Source organism: Somniosus microcephalus, chromosome 10 (assembly GCF_052327205.1).
Source record: "Somniosus microcephalus isolate GS21.2 chromosome 10, FLI_Smic_1.0, whole genome shotgun sequence".
NCBI classification, from domain to species: Eukaryota; Metazoa; Chordata; class Chondrichthyes; order Squaliformes; family Somniosidae; genus Somniosus; species Somniosus microcephalus.
The window spans coordinates 169,349,176-169,371,316 of record NC_140996.1 but is presented as its reverse complement, the minus strand read 5'-3'; the positions used below and the strand labels follow the sequence as shown (position 1 = coordinate 169,371,316).

Below are 22,141 nucleotides of genomic sequence, written 5' to 3'. Positions count from 1 at the left end.
CCTTGCCTAAGGAAAGATATACTTGCCATAGAGGGAGTGCAACGAAGGTTCACCAGACTGATTCCTGGGATGGGGGATTAACCTATGAGGAGAGACTGAGTAGACTAGGCCTATATTCTCTACAGTTTAGAAAAATGAGAGGTGATTTATTGAAACATACAAAATTCTTACAGGACTTGACAGGGTAGATGTTTCCCCTGGTTAGGGTGTCTAGAACCAGGGGTCACAGTCTCAGAAGAAGAGGTCGGCCATTTAGGACAGATTCTGACGAAGGATCATCGACCTGAAACATTAACTCTGTTGCTCTCTCTACAGATGCTGCCTGACCTGCTGAGTATTTCCAGCATTTTGTTTTTATTTCAAGGGATATGGGGATAGTGCAGGAAAGTGGAGTTGAGGTAGAAGATCAGCCATGATCTTACTGAATGGTGGAGCAGGCTCGAGGGGTCAAATGGCCTACTCCTGCTCCTATTTCTTATGTTCTTATTCCTGACTAAGCCCCTGCTGATCCCCTCCCCCTCCCCCCCCACGATCCTTCCCTCAGACCGAGCCCTCACTCCTTCTCTGCATCTACAGGCCTACCTGCCCGCAGCCAGCCTCTCAATCTGGCTGGCTGCGGATGAGAAACAGAGGCCTCACATGCAAATCAGGCCGTGCCGTTAAAATCGGCAGGGCCTGCAGGAAACCCCACCTCTACCCCCAACCTGCCTACCTACAGAAAATTACAGCCTATGACTCATGTAGGCACAAACTACATTTCAGCAACGGACACCAGAGAACAAAGCACCTTAGACCTCAAAAATATTGAAACTCGAGTTGATCTCCCATGGCGTTGCACCCAGGAAGTTGAGGTAAGTGTAGTCTTCATGTGAAGTGTGGTTAGAGGATGGAAAATAGTCATGGGGACACAGCCATAATTCAGTCACCATTTTATCTAAAATATCTAAAAATCTCAAAACATTTGATTATGACCTTGTTTTTATGGATAAACCGACCTCAATGTTGATAAGTACTGAACTTCCAATCAGAATTTCTTCCAGAAAGTCACATGATGTTGCTGCCCATTTTAAGCTCCCTCCAGCTGGTCTAAAACAATGAAACCATTCACATTATTTTCACTTAATCATACTTGGGCATATCTAAAAAGCAAATATTTCAATGAGTTTTTTTTAAATAAATAAAAGCAAAGCCCCACCCCTTCACTAGTAGTAAAAGCTGAATTCATAGTTTAAAAACTATAAAATGCTTTAAAAAACGTGAAAGTTACCTCCTGAAGATTGTATATTTTGCACACACATTTGATGTATCCATTAAACATTATAATCAAAGAAAAAAATCAATCCCTTTTATTATTCACCCAAAATGACAAAACTACAGTAATCACAGGATTTAAGTCACCTGATGTATGATAAAGAACATTCAAGTGCCAGAGGTTCAAATCGAAATTCTTCCTTTAGTTGTCTTATCATGCAGATGTTCACGGTTTCTTTATTTCCAAAATCATAGCAGAACACCTGCAAAAATAACTAATCTCAGAAAGTGTACATTCCTTTGTAGCAAAACAACAGCACATGAAGTCTTTAAAACTGTAAAACAAAATCCCATGTATATAAACTACCCGTGGCCTCCCTATAGTAGTATAGCAACTTACATTCCATCTTTGCAGTAGCCCAACAGTAAACCAAAAAGACAATTACTCGCTTTTCGATGTAAAAATTACTTGAGTTGAAGGTGTATTCCACACACCATGCACAGGTCGCCTATTCAACTAGAGGAACACACACCTAATCCTTTAAGGTTTTTAACGCAATCTTCTCTTTCCAATACAAGAGTGACTCCAGTTGGCTAACTTCAGAAGTGTTGGTATGAGGTCAAGTTACTCACATTGAATGCAATGCTTTCATAAATGGAGTATCTCAGTATTATAAAGTATCTTCAATTTAAACCAAACATAGGAAAGACTTTTGAAATTGTATATCAATAATGATTATGCACACAACAGGCACCATCTAGGAGATACAAAGAAAGGAAGGAAGGAAGGTGCATGGTTTGTCTAAAAGGGAAGACATCTAGCTTTCATTATAGTTCACATACCCATGGGGAACAAAACAGGAAGGTCCATGTGTGAAGTATTAAGGGCTGATGCAAGTACAGCCTTGACAAACTAATTATTCCTTGACAAGATCAAAGTAGAAATGTGCAGGGAAACTCTGCCATTAGTCTCCATAGCTGGTTTGCAGACTTGTCAAAGCATTAAGCAATTAATTAGTCTTAAACTAGTCAACATGAGGAGATGCTTCATCTTGAGTGGCACATTTACTGTACTGTGTCAGTAACTGCATCACAGGAAGATCTGAAATTTAAAAGATACCAAGCCCTCCTTGTGGAATCTCTTTTCAGTTTTAATGGCTTTGGGTAGTTCAAGAAACCCTTAATTTCTAGATTCGGCATTGCCAATATTTTTCTGATAATTTCCAGAAAGACTTGACAGAGTGGCACACAGGCATTTTACGCAAATGTCGACAGAACAGAAAAGATCCTTGCAGTTTTACACACCTTAAAAAAGGTAGAAACTGGCTTTAAATGAAAGAACCTGCAAATGGTATAATAAAACAATTCTCCATAAGCTTACTTAGTAGATTGCACATGCATATGGTGTTAAAGACAGAAGTGAAAACCAGATGCACTATATGATGGTCTTAGAGACACAGTAAAAGTCCGAAAAGTCTATTAAGGCACTCTGATTTTCCTAGCTGCAAAAATCTTAACTTACCTATGACACACAAGAGAACTTCACTAAATACCTTTTTCATACTCTGGCTAGTTTATTTTTAATATTTATTAGAGTCATAGGCCTAGAAATTCAGTATAGCCACGTTTGGGGCGCTACAGCATGGCGTTCGCTAACTTTTGTGCCCGGTGCAACTTAGCGCCACCTTTGCCGATATTCAGTTGCATCGCCCCAAGAGGTTGCTGCTGCGCTAAAGCAGGCGATGCACGACTATCATTAGGCACTAAGCCGGCGATCCGGGGCGCAGACACCGAAGGCGGGCGCAGTGCAGGTGCGGCGAGTTGCTCATTGAGGGCAGTCAGGCGCCGGTCAGCACTTAAAGGGGGAGGGTGGAATTGCTTGGCTGCCACGCCCTGCACACTGCAGCCCTAAGGCAAGGCCTGAACACTGCTTCTGGAACAGCTCCACGCCCAGGAGAATGGAGGTGGCCAGGGAGAGAGCGCAGCGCTTCGGCGAGGGTGACCCGAGGCTGCTGGTTGGCGCAGTGGACCGCAGGCGCCATATCCTCTTCCCTGAGGGTGGCAGGAGGCCGCTGCCCACCGAAAATCGGAAAGCATGGAGGGATGTGGCAAACAGGGTCACGTCCAACAGCGTGGTTGGCAAGACACCAACCCAGTGCCGGAAAAAATTCAACGACCTCACTCGGATTGTCAGGGTGAGTACCCTTTCCAGAATCCTCCTCATCCCTGCATGTGCACCTCACTTTATGGCCAAACGGGTCTGAAAGCCCTGATGGCCAGCCCTCATCCAGCAGCTATGGGACTGTCATGAAAAGCACTTGCGCATTCAGGACTTTAGACGCTTGACACTGTCAGGGCTAATCGACCATGGGAGGCAGTGCGGGCAAGATCAGGGCTTGACACTGAGGCGGTCCTTTCTCTTGCAGGCCAAGCTGGCGCATAACAGAAGACAGCAGCGACAGACCGGGGAGGCCGTCCTGACCTGAAACAGCTGAGTGACCTCGAGCAGCGAGTGGAGCGGATCATGGCAGGCCGGCTGAGTGGCCCCGTCGCCACTGGAGATGCTGACCCTGTTCTGGGCACCAATGGTAAGGTCATCACCTTTTTGACCTCTCCCTTTCCACTTGCGCCTCACACCAGCATCCTTTGCCACTATCGAACCAATGCAGTGCACAGCAGCACTCATGCCTCCCTCGCTGCTGCCCTGTCCTCACTCTAAAGCAACTCTTGTGCCTCCCTGCTTTCAGATGGTGACTCGCCAGGTGAGGAGGCGGACCCTCAAGCTGGCACTGTGTCCGAGCCAGACATAGAGGAGGAGGAAGAGGAAGCCAGCCAATCAGGGACACCCTCAGCCGAGGCAGCCCATGGCCATGATGGTGACACGTCTTCCCTGGAGGGGAGCAGGGGGGAAGGTTCGGAGGATAGTGAAGCTCCGGGGACCAGCGGGCTGCAGCAACGCGGGAGGGGTGGGGAAGCTCGGCGGCCTTCTCCCCAGAGGGTGAGTGCGGCCTCCAGTCCTGCTACGGTGAGCGCAGAGGAGGTGCGGCTCCTAGCGGAAATGGGCGCCCAGGCTGAGCGCAGGCACACTGAGCTCATGGCTGTAGTGGCTGTTAGATCCGTGTGTTAATGGAGACACGGAATGCAGGAGTTGATTTAACAAGTGTTTACTGAACAAAGTCTGGAGGTGAACTAACTACACAAGACGCTACCACAGGCTTATATACCCGAGTGGTCACTACTGGTACTACAGTATGCAGGGGCTTCAAAAACATAGTTCCTCTTAAAGGTACATACACTACAGTGGCAAGGATGCCTGACTCCAGAGTCACTGGCAAGGTGTGTGCAGGAATTCGGGGCAGCACAGGCCAGGAATCTGCAGGACGTTGTGGCAGCACAGGCTAGGAGTCAGCAGGACTTCGCTGCTTCACAGGCGGCTTCCAGCCAAGTGCTCAGTCGTGCCGTGCATTCACTGGCTGCTGTCATGCAGACACAGACCAGGGCCACACGGGCACTAACTGCTGCCACACTCGCTGGATCGGCCAGGCATCGCCGGGGCACTCGCCGTGCCGCAGCAGCCCAGCAGTCTGTGCCTCAGCAGATTGCTGCGCATGCTGCAGTGCTGGCCCGTGCGCGTGCCAATGTATCAGCCGACCAGGGAGTGCCTGTGATCTGTCAGGTTGGCAGCATTCCTGCAGCCAACACTGTCACTCCTCCATTGCAGCTGCCACCAGCTGTTGGACAGACTGCTGCCGCCCAAGCAGAGTTGGAGCAGTCAGCAGCCGACCCCTCCAGGCCCAGAGCTGGTTCAGGCCGACCCCCAAGGGCATCTGCCGTCTCACCATCTGACCCTCAGCAGCCTTCCCCCAGCCTTGCTGCAGCCACTGGGGTCCCATTGAGGATGAGCTGCAGGGCGGGTAGGGGCCAGTCACGGAAGCGAAACGGATCACCCTCGCAGGGGATAAAGTAGAAGGTGTGGCTAAATGTTTTGTTTTATATATAAAGGCCGAGACTGCTGTATTTGTTTCATATTTAAAGGCCGAGACTGGTATATTTGTTTTACTTGTAAAGGCTGAGACTGGTGTATGTGTGTTTTTTGGGGGGGGGGGGGGGGGGCGGGGTTTCTCTCCATTAGTTTGTCATGTGGGAAGGGCACAGCGGTATCACAGTAAAAAAATTTCTTAAGTCGCACTGTCTATGCTTTCTTTTGGAAGTCCTGGTTGCCCTGCTCGGCTGAGGGCTTGTGGAGCACAAGCCATTCCGAGAGGGGGCCTAGAACCGACTTGCAATAAGCCGCCGACGGGCGGCCCTTGCACTTTCTGCCTCCCTCCTGTGCTGGTCCTCCTCCTCCTCCTCCTCCTCTGGTGGTCCTCCAATGTCTGCTGGCAGTGGCTGAGTCCTGCGGATAGCCAGGTTGTGCAGCATGCAGCACACGACAACGAAATGGGAGACTCGCTCAGATGAGTACTGTAGGGCTCCCCCTCGAACGATCCAGACAGCGGAACCGTTGCTTCAGCACGCCGATTGTTTGCTAAATGATGTTCCTGTTTGCTTGGTGGCTGTCATTGTATCCCTCTTCAGCAGGGGTGCTGGGTGCACGGAGCGGGGTCATCAGCCAGGTGCACAAAGGATAGCCTTTGTCCCCGAGAAGCCATCCTCGTGGGTGAGGCTGGGCCTCGAACATGTCTGCCACAGAAGTCTGGCGCAGGATGAAGGCGTCGTGGCTGCTGCCTGGAAAGCGGGCATTGACAGCTAGGATGAGCTGCCTGTGGTCACACACCAACTGCACGTTGAGCGAATGGTAGCCCTTCCGGTTGCGGTAATCCTCGGCATTCTCTAGAGGTGCCCGCAAAGCCACATGCGTGCAGTCAATGGCGCCCTGCACCATGGGGAAGCCCGCTAATGCTGCAAAGCCCATTGCACGCTCTTGCTGCTTGTCAACGGTCATGGGGAAGGAGATGAACTGACGTCTCCTTCTGAAAAGGGCATTGGTCACCTGGCGGATGCAGCAATGTACCGCAAACTGGGAGATGTTGGAAATGTCCCCAGTAGCGGATTGGAAGGAGCCGGTGGCATAGAAGTTGAGAGCCACCGTCACCTTCACTGCCACGAAAAGAGACGTCCTGCTCCTCAGCTGTGGCTGCAGATCTCCGCGAAGCAGGTGGCAGATCTCAGTGACCACCGCCCTTCTGAATCGCAGCCTCCGAACACACTGCTCCTCAGACATGTTCAGATATGAGAACTGCTGGCGGTATACCCTGGGTGGGTAAGGCCTCCTTTGCCGACGCCTGTTGGCCCTTCTCCGTCTGGCCATGACTGGCACTCTCTCACGGCGTCTCTGAGCCCTTTGAATGCAATGGAGAAGCCCAACGTTTCCACCCATTGCAGCCCCCATTATATGTTTCCAATCAATGCTATGACACTGAAGTTAAATACAAGTGCAAAGCTCTGGCCTGAAGCCACAAGTACCTGTGCGAGTGTTGAGCCAAACCAGAAAGCTTTCTACCTTTGTCTCTCTCCAAAGATTTGACTCTCACAAAGAGGGAGTGGTGCAAAATGGCTGCCATTTATATTGCAGGAGGAGTCCCCTTTAATTAGCGCCCCCCGCGGCGACTGGGAACCGTTCCCCTCTCCCAGTCGCTAGGGGCGCCAGGCGCACAATAGGCCGGCGCCACTGAATTTCAGGTTCGGGACGCACAAAGGGCGTTGCACCATGAAATGCCGCTAAATCTTAACTGAAGTTCGCGAGAGGCACAGATCGCGCTGCGCCTGGGCGCTAGCCGCTTAGCGCCCCACTTCTCCTCCTCCTAAGGCGCTAGCGGCTGGCGCAAACAACTGAATTTCTAGGCCATAGAGTCATAACAGCACAGGAGTCCATTCGGCCCATTGAGTCCGTGCCAACTCTCTGTAGAGCAATCCAGTCAGTCCCATTCCCCCGCTCTATCCCCGTAACCCTGCAAGTTTATTTCCCTCAAGTGCCTATCCAGTCTCCCCTTGAAACATTGAGTGTCTCCTCTTCCACCACTTCCGTCGGCAGCGAATTTCAGGTCATCACCACTCACTGCATTAAAAAGTTTTTCCTCACGTCCCCCCTGTATCTTTTGCCCAAAACCTTAAATCTGTGTCCCCGAGTCCTTGTACCATCAACTAGTGGGAACAGCCTTTCTCCGTCTAGCCTATCCAAACCCGTCATAATCTTGTACACCTCTATCAAATCACCCCTCAACCTCCTTTGCTCTAATGAAAACAAATCCAGCTTCTCCAACCTGTCCTTGTAGCTAAGATCCCCCATCCCTAGAACCATTCTGGTAAATCTCCTCTGCACCCTCTCAAGTGCCTTCACATCCTTCCTAAAGTGTGGTGACCAGAACTGGACCCAATACTCCAGTTGTGGCCTAACCAGTGCTTTATAAAGGTTCAGCATAACTTCTCTACTTTTGTACTCAATACCTCTATTTATGAAACCCAAGATCCCATATGCTTTGTTAACCACTCTCTCAATATGTCCTACCACCTTCAGGGACCTATGCTCATTAACTTCCAGGCCCCTCTGTCCCTGCACACTCTTTAAAACGGTGCCATTAAGTGTATATTGCCTCTCCCTGTTCCTTCTGCCAAAATGCATCACCTCATACTTCTCTGTATTAAATTCCATCTGCCACTTGTCTGCACATTCTGCCAGCCCGTATGTCCTGTTGCAGTCAATTGGTATCATCACGGTTTGTCACACCTCCAAGATTGGTGTCATCGGCAAATTTAGAAATTCTACTCTGTATTCCAATATCCAGGTCATTTATATATATCAAAAAAAGCAGTGGCCCTAGCACTGACTCTTGGAGAACACCACTGTCTACCATCCTCCAGTCTGAAAAACAGCCATTTACCACAACTTGCTGTTTTCTGTCCTTAAGCCAATTCCTTATCCAAGCTGCCACCTATTCCATGAGCCTCAATTTTGTTAACCAGCCTTCTATGTGGTACTTTGTCAAACACTTCCGAAAATCCATGTAGACAACATCCATTGCATTTCCCTTCGTCAATCCTCTGTTACTTCATCAAAAAATTCAATTAGATTAGTCAAACACGATCTGCCTTTTACAAATCCATGTTGGCTCTCCTTAATTAGCTTAAACCTCTCCAAATGCCTGTTAATTTTTTCCTTGATTATTGTTTCTAAAACTTTACCCACCATTGATGTTAAACTGTAGTTACTAGGATTGTCCTTACACCCTTTCTTGAACAATGGTGTCACATTTGCCACTTTCCAATCCTCAGGCACCTCCCCGCATCTAGGGAAGATTGGAAAATTATGGCAAGCCCTTCCACTATCTCCGTCCCAATTCCCTTAGCAACCTGGGATGCAAGCCATCTGGACCAGGTGACTTGTCCACTCTAAGCATACCCAGCCTTTCTAGTACATCCTGCCTATCAATTTTCACCCCTTCCATTGCTTCTACCTTTTCCACTTCTATCGCTATTTTGTCAGCATCCACCTCCTTATTAAACACCGATACAAAGTACTCAATGGTTATTCTAACCTTGCCCTGCGCCTCTAAGCATATATCACTTTCTTTGTCTCCAATAGGCCCCACCCCTCCGCTTACTGTTTACATGCTGGTAAAATATTTTTGGGTTCACTTTTATGTTAACCGCCATTCTACTTTCATATTCTCTCTTTGCCAATCTTATTTTCATCTTCACATCCCCTCTCAACTTATTGTATTTGGTCTAGTTCTCCCTTGAAAAATTCACCTGACATGCATCATACACCCTCTTTTTGTGTTTCATCATCTTCTCTATCTCCCTCGTCATCCAAGGAGCCCTTGCTTTGGTTCCCTTACCCTTCCCTCTTGTACCTAGCCAGTACTTGGAACATCTCCTCCTTAAAGATCACCCATTGTTCCGTTACAGTTTTTCCTGTCAGTCTTTGGTTCCATTTTACCCTGGCTAGATCCTTTTGCATCCCATTGAAGTTAGCCCTATTCCAGTTTAGAAGTTCCACTCTAGATTGTTCCTTGGTCCTCTCCATTGCTAATCTAAATCTTATGATACGATGATCACTCGTACCAAAGTGTTCCCCCACAGACACTTGGTCAACCTGGCCCACCTCATTCCCCAGCACCAGATCCAGCAATGCCTCCTTCCTAGTTGGGCCAAGATCATATTGGTCAAGGAAATTCTCCTGAACACATTTCAGAAATTCCTCCCCCTCCTTTCCCTTTACCCTAGCATTATCCCAATCGACATTTGGGTAATTAAAGTCCCCCAATATCACCACTCTATAACTCTTGCATATCTCTGCGATTTCCCTGCAGATTTGCTCCTCTACCACCCTCTCACTATTTGGAGGCCTATAGAATACTCCCAATAGCACGATCATACCCTTTTTGCTTCTTAACTCTAACCAAATGGATTCTGTCCTTGTCCCCTCAAGAACATCTCCCTTTCCAACACTACAGGGGCGATTTTCCTGCAGGTGTGGGGAATTGTCGGGTTCCCCGAATGTCGGGGTTCCCACACGAATCTAAATGGGTCTGCCAGATTGATGCAATTTTCCCTCAATTGGCCAATTCATTTCCAGCGTGTGGGAACCCTTGCTAATTGAGTATTTCCAGTCAGAAAGTAGCACAGTATGATGTCATCATTCGTGGTGCTTTTAAGGTCCACAGCAAGCATTGCTTCCTCTGCAAGCTTCCAAAAAAACCATACAGGATGGCAGAGGAGCCTGCAGCAGCTGTGGCCAGTGGCAGACCCCGAGCTGCCTCCAAATTCAACGAGGCTTCACTGCAAACATTATTGGATGGGGTTAGGGCCCACAGGGAGGTCCTCTTCCCTAGGTCAGGGAGGAAGAGGCCACCCACTGAGACCAAGGCTGCATGAATGCAGGTGTCAGCAATGTCAACTCGCTGGGAGTCACCAGAAGAACCTGGATACAGTGTCGGAAACGATTCCATGACCTTCACTGTACAGGAAAGTATAAAGTTTCCATCACCCCCAAACTGATCCCCATTGACTTTCCCCACCAGCACTCAGCTTTAGCACTCTCTTCCTCCACATCCCACTTCACAGTCACATCCATACACCCTTACCCATTCCCTCTTTCTATGCTCACATTCACGTAACTATTCCACCATGCAGCCCTCACACTCCCTATCACTGATGCTTTGAACACAACTGACAACACACAGGGGGGGGGGCCCTTGGTCTTGCAACCTCACTCCATCTTTGTCTCCCTCTAAGTATCTATGCTATGCAATCTCTACACTCATTCCTTCATTCTCACTCAAACTCCACTTGTCTCCCTCATTGCAGGAAAAGAGAGCTCACAACAACAGAGAGCGAGCCAGGACTGGAGGAGGCCCACCCTCAATAGCCCACCTGACCCCCTGGGAGGAAGGAGTGCTGGAAATTGTCGGGGCTGATGTGGCTGCGGAAGTTGGGGAAGGAGAGAAAGGGGCAGTCCCGCAAGCTGGTGACAGAATAGTTTTCCATCTTTCTCATTGACATAGCATGAGTCGCTGTTGATTCTGAAGCTACATCATTTGGACTTATGAACATCTGCAAAATCCAATGTGCATGTAACCTTGGCATCACATCTCTAACTCTTTCCTTTACTCCCCCACAGGACCATCCAGAGCCCCCGTCCCCACTGTGGAGGAGGAAGAGGCTGAGCAGCCAGACTCCTCAGAGGAAGCTCCAACCTCTGAGGGCGCAGCGTCAGCAGAAGTAAGCGCACCCAGCACCAGCGCAGACAATCACACCTCGGGGGGACCTTCGGGACATAGAGTAGTGTTGTCACCTGGTGTTTCACAGCTCACAAGTGAGCATCAGCAGATTGTGGAGACCCCTACAGCAGTGGAGAGTCCTCGTCGGAGGGCGCAAGCCTCTGCCAGCTCAGCTCAGCTGCATGTCGACCCTCTGCCTCTGGGTCCATCCGCAAGAGGTGATGGATCTCTATGTACTGATGCAGGAGTCTCTGGCAGGTTTTGTCTCCAGGGTCGCTGCGAGTGTGGAGCGAATGGAGGAGTCCATAGCGAACATGAGCAGAGCCTTAGTGGAGTCACTGGCGCATGAACGCATCACCATGGAAAGGATAGCTACCTCCGTGGTAAGGCTGGCTACGGCCGAGGAGAGGGCGGCTACGGCCATGGAGGAGCTTAGTCGCCAGGATATGGAAAACATGGTGAGTGTTCAGAATAGAATGACATCTCTTGAGGAGCGATGGGCATCTATTGAACACAGAAACCAGACCTTCATGGAAGTCCTTCTGAGTAGGACTTCCAGTGCAGATACGGGTCCCCATGGCCCCCCTGATGTGCAGCAAGGTGCTCTCCAGCCACTTGCAGGCGCTGAGGGGGACCTGACCCATGAGAGGGAGGTTGTTGGCACACCTCAAGGAAGTGGGGGCTCCTCTCCATGCGCTCACACTTCCATGCCACTGCAGAGCCCTCGGTCAGAGCCCCGCCGGAGTCCACACCCAAGTGAGAAAGGCGTCTCAACCCCTGCACAGCCGCAGGAGCAGCAGACTGCTGGCGAGCCCTCACAGGCTCGCCACCCCAGAGGACGCCCGCCAAAGGTGTCGAGACAGGAGCAGCAGGAAAGTCAGCAAGGGGCCTCCACATCTGCTGAAGCCACAGGGGAACCACTACGTAGGAGCACGCGTAAGAGAAAAATAAAGCACCACTAATCACAAGGGTAGTCACTTGGGTGAAAAGTTTTGTATATAGTTATTATGTCATCAGTATCTTGTTCTTAAAAAAATCTGATGGCAACTGCTGCCGTTGTGGCGTGTGTCATTTGGCGAATGGGGATTTCACATTGAGGCCTTAGGATGACTTGCAGTTGTCAGGATGCTGGTCAAATAGGTAGGAATGCGCAGGATTTGGCCACTGTCCATGCTCAGGTAAGAAGCAGCGAGCTACAGTGTTTGATGTACTAGGCTAAGCAAATCTGGACAGGATGAGTGCGTTCCTTGCATCCCAGGCAGCAATGTTCTCGCGTAATGGTGCCGCTGGTTGATGGGCCTCTACAGGATGGTCGTTTTCGCCCTCCTCCTCCTCAGCATCATCTTCATCCGAGGCGGGTCTGTGAGGAGCCACTTGGTCTGAGGAATCTGCAAGCCACGATGCTGTGCCATGTGGTGAAGTGCACAGCAAACCACGACGATTTTGGAGACCCTGGCTGCTGAGTACTGCAGGGCTCCACCTGATCTATCCAGGCATCTGAAGCGCATCTTCAGCAATCCGATGGTTTGCTTGATAATGCATCTGGTGGAAATGTGGCTGGAGTTGTAGCGCTCCTCAGCTTCGTTGGTTGGTCTCAACGGCGTCATTAGCCAAGTCCGCAGGGGATAGCCCTTGTCTCCAAGTAGTAGCCATCCCTGAAGTTCGTCTGGCGGCCTGAATAGCAGAGGCACAGTAGACTGGCGCAGTATGAAGGAGTCATGGCAGCTGCCAGGGTATTGGCACAAACATGCAAAATCTCCTTCTTGTGGTCACACACCAGCTGAACGTTAAGGGAGTGGAAGCCCTCGCGGTTGACAAAAACTCCTGGATTGCGATGGGGTGCCCTACGGGCCACATGTGTGCAGTCAACGACGCCCTGCACCCTTGGAAAGTCTGCCAGATGAGCTAATCCAAGCGCTCGCGCCCACACACTTGCGCGATCCCTGGTGAAATGGATGTGATTGTGCGCGAGGGCAAAGAGGGCATCGGTTACCTGCGTGATGCAAGTGTGTGCGGCCGCCTGGGAGATGCCGCTGATGTCTGCTGCTGATCCCTGGAAGGAGCCCGAGGCAAAAAAGTTGAGTGCAGTGGTGACTTTGATGGCCACTGGTAAGGAGTGTTGACCTGGTGCTCTGGGCTCCAGGTCTTGCTGCAGCATTGCGCAGATGTCAGTCACTACCTCTCGCGAAAGTCGGAGCCGCCTTTGGCACTGCTGCTCAGTCATGTTGAGGTAGCTGACCCTGTGTCTGTAGACCCTGTTTGAGGGGTATCTCCTGCGCCGGCGGCCTTCCATGCGCTGGCCCCTTCTGGCCTGTGCTGCCTCAGGTGGGTGAGCCGCAGCCGGTCACTCCTGCTGCTGCTGTTGTTGCTGGATCTGCTGCTGCCGCCTCTGCTGCTGGAGATCCTCTAATGCCAAGAAGGGAAGGAAAAAAAGGCCTCCCATGCTTCTGGTAGATGCCTCCGTTGAGGAAGCGCTGAGTGAGGGTGGCGAGAGGGGCTTCCCAGGAGCTCACACTGGAGAAGTGTGTGAGGCTCCAACCTTCCACAGCTGTGCCTAAGCCTGGAACAAGTTGCCCCAACCCTGATTAAATCTCTTCTTTCCTGATTGACCTGCAGCTGATAGTCAGCAATCCAATATTGTTCACGCCAGGTTTCATCAGCGGTGTTCCCTCCAAGCGTGTTTAACGTGGGAAAAGGCTGAAAATAGCAAGGGCCCCTTAAAATGGCATTATAGATGCCAATTATTGGTGATTAAGGTGCCTGAAGACCAGTCCCACCTGCTGCGGGTGGGACTGATTCAGGTCGGATAGAAACGCCTGGGTGAAAATCGGACGGGGCGGGGAATCAGGCGGGGGGGGGGGGGGGGGGTCGCGACCCCCTATTTTTGCGATTTCCCCCCCCACACACGCCTGAAAGCCCGCCTGACGGCTCCAGGAAAATCGCCCCCTACGTCTTCCGTAATCAGCACTGCCACCCCACCTCCCTTTTTTACTTCTGTATCTTTTCTGAACACCTTGTACCCTTGAATATTAAGTGCCCAGTCCTCACCATTTTTAAGCCACGTTTCCGTTATTGCCACATCACTAATTGTGCTTGTAGCTCACCAACCTTATTCACCACATTTTGTGCATTTACGTACATGCATTCTAAACCCATTTTTGAATTTTTTGTAGTCTTTCTTAGTCCGCTCCTATCTAATATGGTACTAACGCCTCTAGTACTATCCAACATACTCACTCTTTTATGCACCTTATTCCTCTTTTCTACTCCTGTATGCTGGTGCCCATCCCTCTGCCTTACTTGTGACCTTGACCATTATGCAGATTAGAAACCTAAATCGAGCATAGAAACCTATGTCCAACATACTCATTTATCCAAATTGTCCAAGGTACCACACACTGCACCAATGCCCCATGTCTGATTGAAGCCGATAAAATATTACTAGGTATGCGGACAGCACCCGTCACAAACAATTACCTCCACAGACTTATCCGAGATCACTTTGGTGACTTTCCCTCTTCGCCACTCTCTGTGCTCAAAAACCAGTAATGCACAGTCCATACTTTCCTCCCATTCAACAGCTTCTTCTTCCAATGATGAATACACATTTTTCATTTCCTCCTGCAAACTGAAGCAAATATTACTGTTGTATCAATTTTACATATTCTGTTTGATATGCTTCTGTAAAATGTTATGCCTCTTGTGCCTTCCTACTGCCAGCCTTTTTCAGCCAGAATAGTTAAAATATCTAGGATGCACTTTCCACAATCAAAATTCTAAACAGATTGTTCCGTTTTAAGAGGGGTTACTGTTTAATGTAGTTATTTTACATTTTGTCTGCACAGTATTTCCAGGAGGCATATACGGAGTCAACAGTACAGAATTAGAAAAAAAATAGATGATGAATGCATTAAAAAAAGGAAAGATGATGGGTCGATGAACAGATTTGGAACATGCTTTCATTAAGTAACTTACCACATTATCAACGTGAACAGGAGATACTTTTACCCTTCTATGGAGACCTACCATAAATCAGGTCTCTGCACTAAGGGTCACTCCAGTAACATAGGTTAAAATACAGCCTTATTATTTACATAGGGACCAGTGTTGGGGCCAACCTGGATATAATGAGACAGGAACGGTTACTAAAAGTAAGCTGCTGTGCGCTAATTTCTCAGCCTGGTAACTCCTGGATTAGGATCCGAATCTATATGAACTGCTGACTTCAGTGTAAAGAGAGCACCAGGGGTGAGCTAAAATCCAACACGTCTGGTCTCCCATGGGAAGGTGCACACACACAAATATACGCACCAGACCGGGGGGGGGGGGGGGGGGGGCAGAAAAACGAATCAAAAGAAAAAGCATACAAAAATGCAAAAAAAGCACAGATCCTGGTGAATGGGAAAGATACAAAGAACAGCAAAGGGTGACAAAACAGATAGTAAGATCTAAAAAAAAAGGGAGTATCAAAAGAAACTTGCAAGGGATATCAAAATCAACACAAAGAATTTTTACAATTATAAGAAAAAGATGGTGGTCAGGAGCAATGTTGGCCCCTTGAAAACTGATATTGGTGATATTGTCAATGATAATAAGGAATTGGCAGACATATTGAATAATTACTTTGCGTCAGTATTTAAACATAGAAGATAGGAGCAGGAGTAGGCCATTCAGCCTCTCGAGCCTGCTCCGCCATTCAATGCAATCATGGCTGATCATCCAAGTTCAGTACCCGGTCCCTGCTTTCTCCCCATACCCCTTGATCCCTTTAGCCTCAAGAAATATATCCAACTCCTTCTTGAATATATTTAATGAATTGGCCTCTACTGCCTTCTGTGGTAGAGAACTCCACAGGTTCACCACTCTCTGGGTGAAGAAATTCCTCCTCATTTCTGTCCTAAAAGGCCTACCCCTTATCCTTAGACTGTGACCCCTGGTTCTGGATTCCCCGACCATCGGGAACAACCTCCCTGCATCTAGTCTGTCCAGTCCTGCCAGAATTTTATAAGTTTCAATGAGATCCCCTCTCATTCTTCTAAACTCCAGCGATTACAAGCCTAATCGACCCAATCTCTCCTAATACGTCATTCCTGCCATCCCAGGTATCAGCCTGGTGAATCTTCGCAGAACTCCTTCCATGGCAAGAATATCCTTCCTCAGATAAGGTGACCAAAACTGCACACAATACTCCAGATGTGGTCTCACCAAGGCCCTGTACAACTGCAGCAAGACATCCTTGTCCTGTACTCAAACCCTCTCGCTATGAACGCCAACATACCATTTGCCTTCTTAACCGCCTGCTGCACCTGCATGCTTACCTTCAGCGACTGGTGCACAAGGACACCCAGGTCTCGTTGCACTTCCCCTTCTCCCAATCTATTGCAATTCAGATAATAATCTGCCTTCCTGTTTTTGCCACCAAAGTGGATAACCTCACATTTATCCATGTTATATTGCATCTGCCATGCTTCTGCCCAATCACCCAACCTGTCCAAATCATCCTGTAGTTTCTTGGCATCCTCCTCATAGCACACACGCCCACCCAGCTTTGTGTCGTCTGCAAATTTGGAGATATTACATCTGGTTCCCTTTTCTAGATCATTAATATATATAGTGAATAGCTGGGGTCCAAGGACCGATCCCTGCGGTACCCCACTAGTCACTGCCTGCCACTCGGATAAAGACCCGTTTATTCCAACTCTTTGCTTTCTATCTGCCAACCAGTTCTCTATCCAAGTCAATACCTTGCCCCCTATCCCATGTGCCTTAACTTTACATGCTAATCTCTTAGTGGGACCTTATCGAAAGCCTTCTGAAAGTCCAAATACACCACATCCACTGGTTCTCCCTTATCTATTTTACTAGTTACATCCTCAAAAAATTCCAGTAGATTAGTCAAGCACGATTTACCTTTTGTAAATCCATGTTGACTTTGTCCGATCCTGTCACTGCTTTCCAAGTGCTCTGCTATTACATCTTTTATAATGGACTCTAGCATTTTCCCCACTACTGATGTCAGGCTTCCCCGTTATCTCTCTACCACCTTTTTTGAATAGTGGTGTAACATTGGCTACCCTCCAATCCATGGGTACTGTTCCAGATTCCATCGAATGTTGGAAGATGATCAGCAATGTATCTACTATTTCTAGGGCCACTTCCTTAAGTACCCTAGGATGTAGATTATCAGGCCCTGGGGATTTATTGACCTTCAATCCCATCAATTTCCCTAACACCATTTCCCTACAAATACTGATTTCTTTCAGTTCCTCCCTTTCATCAGACCCTATGTTCCCCGACATTTCTGGGAGGTTATTTGTGTCCTCCTTTGTGAAGACAGAACCAAAATATGTATTTAATTGGTCTGCCATTTCTTTGTTCCCCATTATAAATTCCCCTGATTCTGACTGCAAGGGACCTACGCTTGACTTCACCAATCTTTTTCTCTTCACATATCTATAAAAGCTTTTACAGTCAGTTTTTATGTTCCCTGCAAGCTTACTCTCATACTCTATTCTCCCTTTCTTAATTAATCCCTTTGTCCTCCTTTGTTGAATCCTAAACTGCTCCCAATCCTCTGGATTATTGCTTTTTCTGGCCAATTTATATGTCCTCTCCTTGGATCTTATGCTATCCCTAATTTCCCTCGTTAGCCATGGTTGAGTCACCTTTTTTGTTTTATTTTTATGCCAAACTGGGATGAACAAATTCTGTAGTTCATCCATGCGGTCTTTGAATGTTTGACATTGCCTATCCACCGTTAACCCTTTGAGTAACATTCCCCAATCAATCCTACCCAACTCGCTCCTCAGACCATCGTAGTTTCCTTTATTTAAATTGAGGACCCTAGTCTCTGAGTCAACTACTTCATTCTCCATCTTAATGAAGAATTCGATCATATTATGATCGCTCCAACCCAAGGGGCCTCGTACAACAAGATTGCTAATTAATCCTTTCTCGTTACATAATACCCAGTCTAAGATGGCCTGATCTCTGGTTGGTTCCTCGATATATTGGTCCAGGAAACCATCCCGTAAACACTCCAGGAATTCCTCCTCCACAGTATTGTTACTAATTTGGTTAGTCCAATCCAATCTATATGTAGATTAAAGTCACCCATGATGACTGTTGTGCCCTTTTTGCACGCTTCTCTAATTTCCCTTTTAATGCCATCCCCAACCTCCACATTACTGTTCGGAGGTCTATATACCACTCCCACTAATGTTTTCTGCCCCTTGGTATTTCTCAGTTCTACCCATACAGATTCCACATCATCAGAGCTGATATCCTTCCTTACAATTGTGTTAATCCCTTCTTTAACCAGTAATGCTACCCCACCTCACTTTCCTTTTTGCCTATCTTTCCTGAATATTGAATACCCCTGGATGTTGAGTTCCCAGCCTTCGCCACCCTGGAGCCATGTTTCCGTAATCCCAATCAAATCATATTCGTTTACCTCTATTTGCGCAGCTAATTCATCCACCTTATTACGAATGCTCCTCGCATTAAGACACAAAGCCTTCAGGCTTGTTTTTTTAACGCTCTTAGACCGGTTAGAATTATTATTTACTGTGGCCATGTTTGATTTAAACCGTTGATTTCTCTGACTGCCACTTTTGTTTTTCTCCTACCTATCTTTTGCTTTTATCCTCGTTTCCCTTTCCTCTGTCCCCCTGCTCAGGTTCCCAACCCCCTGCCATTTTAGTTTAAAGCCTCCCCCAGAGCACTAGCAAACACTCCCCCTAGGACATCGGTCCTGGCCCTGTCCAGGTGCAAACCATCCGGTTTGAACTGGTCCCACCTCCCCCAGAACCGGTTCCAATGTCCCAGGAATTTGAATCCCTCCCCCTGGCACCATTCCTCTAGCCACGTATTCATCTGAAATATTCTTCTATTTCTACTCTGACTACAGTAGAGGATAGCATGTTGGAAATCAAAAGGAAACTAATATTGAATTAGGGAAAAGGACTCAATAAAATTAACTTAAGCAAAATAGCAGTAATGAAGAAAATAATGGCACTAAAGAGTGACAAATCCCCAGGACCAGATGGTTTCCCAGGGTTTTAGAGGAAGTAGGTGAGCATATTGCAGATGCCCTAACTATAATCTTCCAAAGTTCTCTAGATTTAGGAACCGTCCCTTTAGATTGGAAAATTGCACATGTCACTCCGCTATTTAAGAATGGCAAGAGAGGGAAACCAGGAAATTATAGACCAGTTAGCCGAACATCTGTTGTCGGGAAATTACTAGAGTCTATAACTAAGGATAGGGTGACTGAACACATTGAAAATTTTTAGCTGATCAGAGAGAGCAAGCATGGATTTGTGAAAGGTAGGTCATCCTAACAAACCTGACTGAATTTTTTGAAGAGGTGACTAAAGTAGCAGACAGGAGAATGTCTATGGATGTTATTTATATGGACTTCCAGAAGGCATTTGATAAAGTCCCTCATAAGAGACACTTAACTAAGGTTGAAGCCCGTGGAATTGAAGGCAAATTATTGAGCTGGTTAGAAAATTGGCTGAGAGGCAGGAGACAGGGAATATGGATAATGGGCAGGTACTCTAATTGGCAGGATGTGTCTAGTGGTGTCCCACAGGGATCTGTGTTGGGGCCTCAACTATTCACAGTATTTACTAATGACTTAGATGATGGCATAGAAAGTTACATATCCAAATTTGCCGATGACACAAAGAAAGGCGGCATTGTAGGCAGTGTAGATGAAAACATAAAATTACAAAGAGAAATTGATAGATTAAGTGAATGGGCAAAACTGTGACAAATGGATTTCAATGTAGGCAAATGTGAGGTCATTCACTTTGGACCTAAAAAAGATAGAACCGGGTACTTTCTAAATGGTGAAAAGCTAAAAACATTGGAGGTCCAAAGAGACTTGGGGGTCCAGGTACATAGATCATTAAAATGTCATGAACAGGTACAGAAAATAATCAAAAAGGCTAATGGAATGCTAGCCTTTACATCTAGAGGACTCGAATACAAGGGGGTAGAAGTTATGCTACAGCTATACAAAGCCCTGGTTAGACCACACCTGGAGTACTGAGAGCAGTTCTGGGCACCACACCTTAGGAAGGATATATTGGCCTTGGAGGGAGCGCAGTGTAGGTTTACCAGAATGACACCCGGACTCCAAGGGTTAAATTACAAGGAGCGATTACACAAATTAGAAAAAAGGCACTTATATAGCACCTTTCATGACCACCGGACATCTCAAAGCACTTTACAGCAAATGAAGTACTTTTGCAGTGTAGTCATTGTTGTAATGTGGGAAACGCAGCAGCCAATTTGCGCACAGCAAACTCCCACAAACAGCAATGTGATAATGCCCAGATAATCTGTTTTTGTTATGTTGGTTGAGGGATAAATATTGGCCAGGACACTGGGGATAACTCCCCTGCTCCTCTTCAAAATACTGCCATGGGATCTTTTACATCCGCTTGAGAGCGCAGGCGGGGCCTCGGTTTAACGTCTCATCTGAAAGACGGCACCTCCGACAGTACAGCACTCCCTCAGCACTGTACTGGAGTGTCAGCCTAGCTTTATGTGATCAAGTCCCTGGTGTGGGACTTGAACCTACAACCTTGACTCAGAGGCGAGTGTGCTACCAACTGAGCCACAGCTGACATGTAAATTAGGGTTGTATTGCCCAGAATTTGGAAGATTAAGGGATGATTTGATCAAAGTTTTCAAGATATTATGGGGAACAGATAGGGTAGATAGAGAGAAACTATTTCTGCTGGTTGGGGAGTCTAGGACTAGGGGGCACAGTCTAAAAATTAGAGCCAGACCTTTCAGGAGTGAAATTAGGAAACACTTCTACACACAAAGGATGGTAAAAGTTTGGAACTCTCTTCCATAAATGGCAATTGATGCTAGATCAATTGTTAATTTTAAATCTGAGATTGATAGATTTTTGTTAACCAAAGGTATTAAGGGATATGGGCCAAAGGTGGGTATATGGAGTTAGGTTACAGATCAGTTATGATCTCATTGAATGGCGGAACCGGCTCGAGGGGCTAAATGGCCTACTCCTGACCCTATGTTCCTAGATGATAAAAATAGTCTTCTGTGCTGCAAGGACTCTCCTAGTCGATATTTAAGGCCGTGCAACAATCATGACAGTAGTTGAACACAGGACTACAAAGAAAGAAAATCTGTTCTTCATTAACAAAACTCACCTCTGATGGTTAGGGTAGAGCTGAACCAATTTGCTTTTTGCCTCCCTTCAAGGGGAGAAGGGTGCAAGTGGAAGAACACTGAAAATAGTACTGCACATAATAGGAACTGAGTCCAGGTTGTCTGGTATTTTTTTTGTGATTGATGTAATACTTACTCTTTCAGCAGATGCTGAGACAGTAACAGCTGAACAAATATACTGCTGGGTGATGCCACAAACGTAACCTTCACATCCACTTGCTGACCAAAATCAGAAACATTTCTATTTGGTCCTGCCACAGGAAAATCCACTCCTTCAAGCTGGTGACAATTTGCAACGTCGCAGCAAACATCTATTACTCCAGCTTCATTTATTTGCTTGACGGAGGAGTTCAGAGCTTTGTTACTATGCTCTACAAAGATATCTGTGGAATTGCTTTGAAAGCAACACTGAAAAGGTAAGAAAAAAAACACTGCCCATCTTTGGCATCATATTAATATTAGAGAACTACTTGTAAAGTTAATGATAACACCAATTACAGAGATTAAGCAAGCCAGTGGCAATGCTGGGCAGATCTCAACACCGTCACCGAACATACAAAATGGCACAGAACCCAGCTTTCTTGGAATGTGCATAAATATACACCCTTCTTACTCTTGGTTCCCTATCTGACCTGAAAGCTTCTTGACACAACCAAAGAGTCAGAAAGCCTTCTAATTCTTGAAGTAGTACAAACTTATTAAAAAGGGTAGTATTTCTAAGTGATTTCCTGCTCCTAGATGACAATAACTGCTACTTATAAGTTTAAAGTAAACAAAGAATATAGTTTCCATTTAGTACAAAGGCCAACAATCACTTCACTATACACAAGTGGCTGTAAAATGCAACAGGCAAAACAAAAAAAGGGTTACAGTTTTGCAAGCAAAATCGATGCAAGTACAAAATCACATCTACCACTGCCATTTAAAATACGAATGTACAAAAGTATGCACATTTT

At 47.2% G+C, this 22,141-nt stretch overlaps 1 protein-coding gene across 1 annotated transcript in view; it reads right to left on the bottom strand.

Annotated features, from left to right (window-relative positions):
• The window catches only part of rnf17 (ring finger protein 17), a 236,879-nt gene that overhangs the window by 49,243 nt on the left and 165,495 nt on the right, over window positions 1–22,141 (bottom strand). Inside the window, exons 25-28 of the mRNA XM_085998300.1 lie at window positions 21,322–21,579; window positions 14,451–14,601; window positions 1,399–1,514; window positions 996–1,086 (exon numbers count right to left, since the gene is read on the bottom strand). Coding sequence (XP_085854426.1) covers window positions 996–1,086; window positions 1,399–1,514; window positions 14,451–14,601; window positions 21,322–21,579 — 616 coding nt within the window. The remainder of the gene's footprint in view (window positions 1–995; window positions 1,087–1,398; window positions 1,515–14,450; window positions 14,602–21,321; window positions 21,580–22,141) is intronic.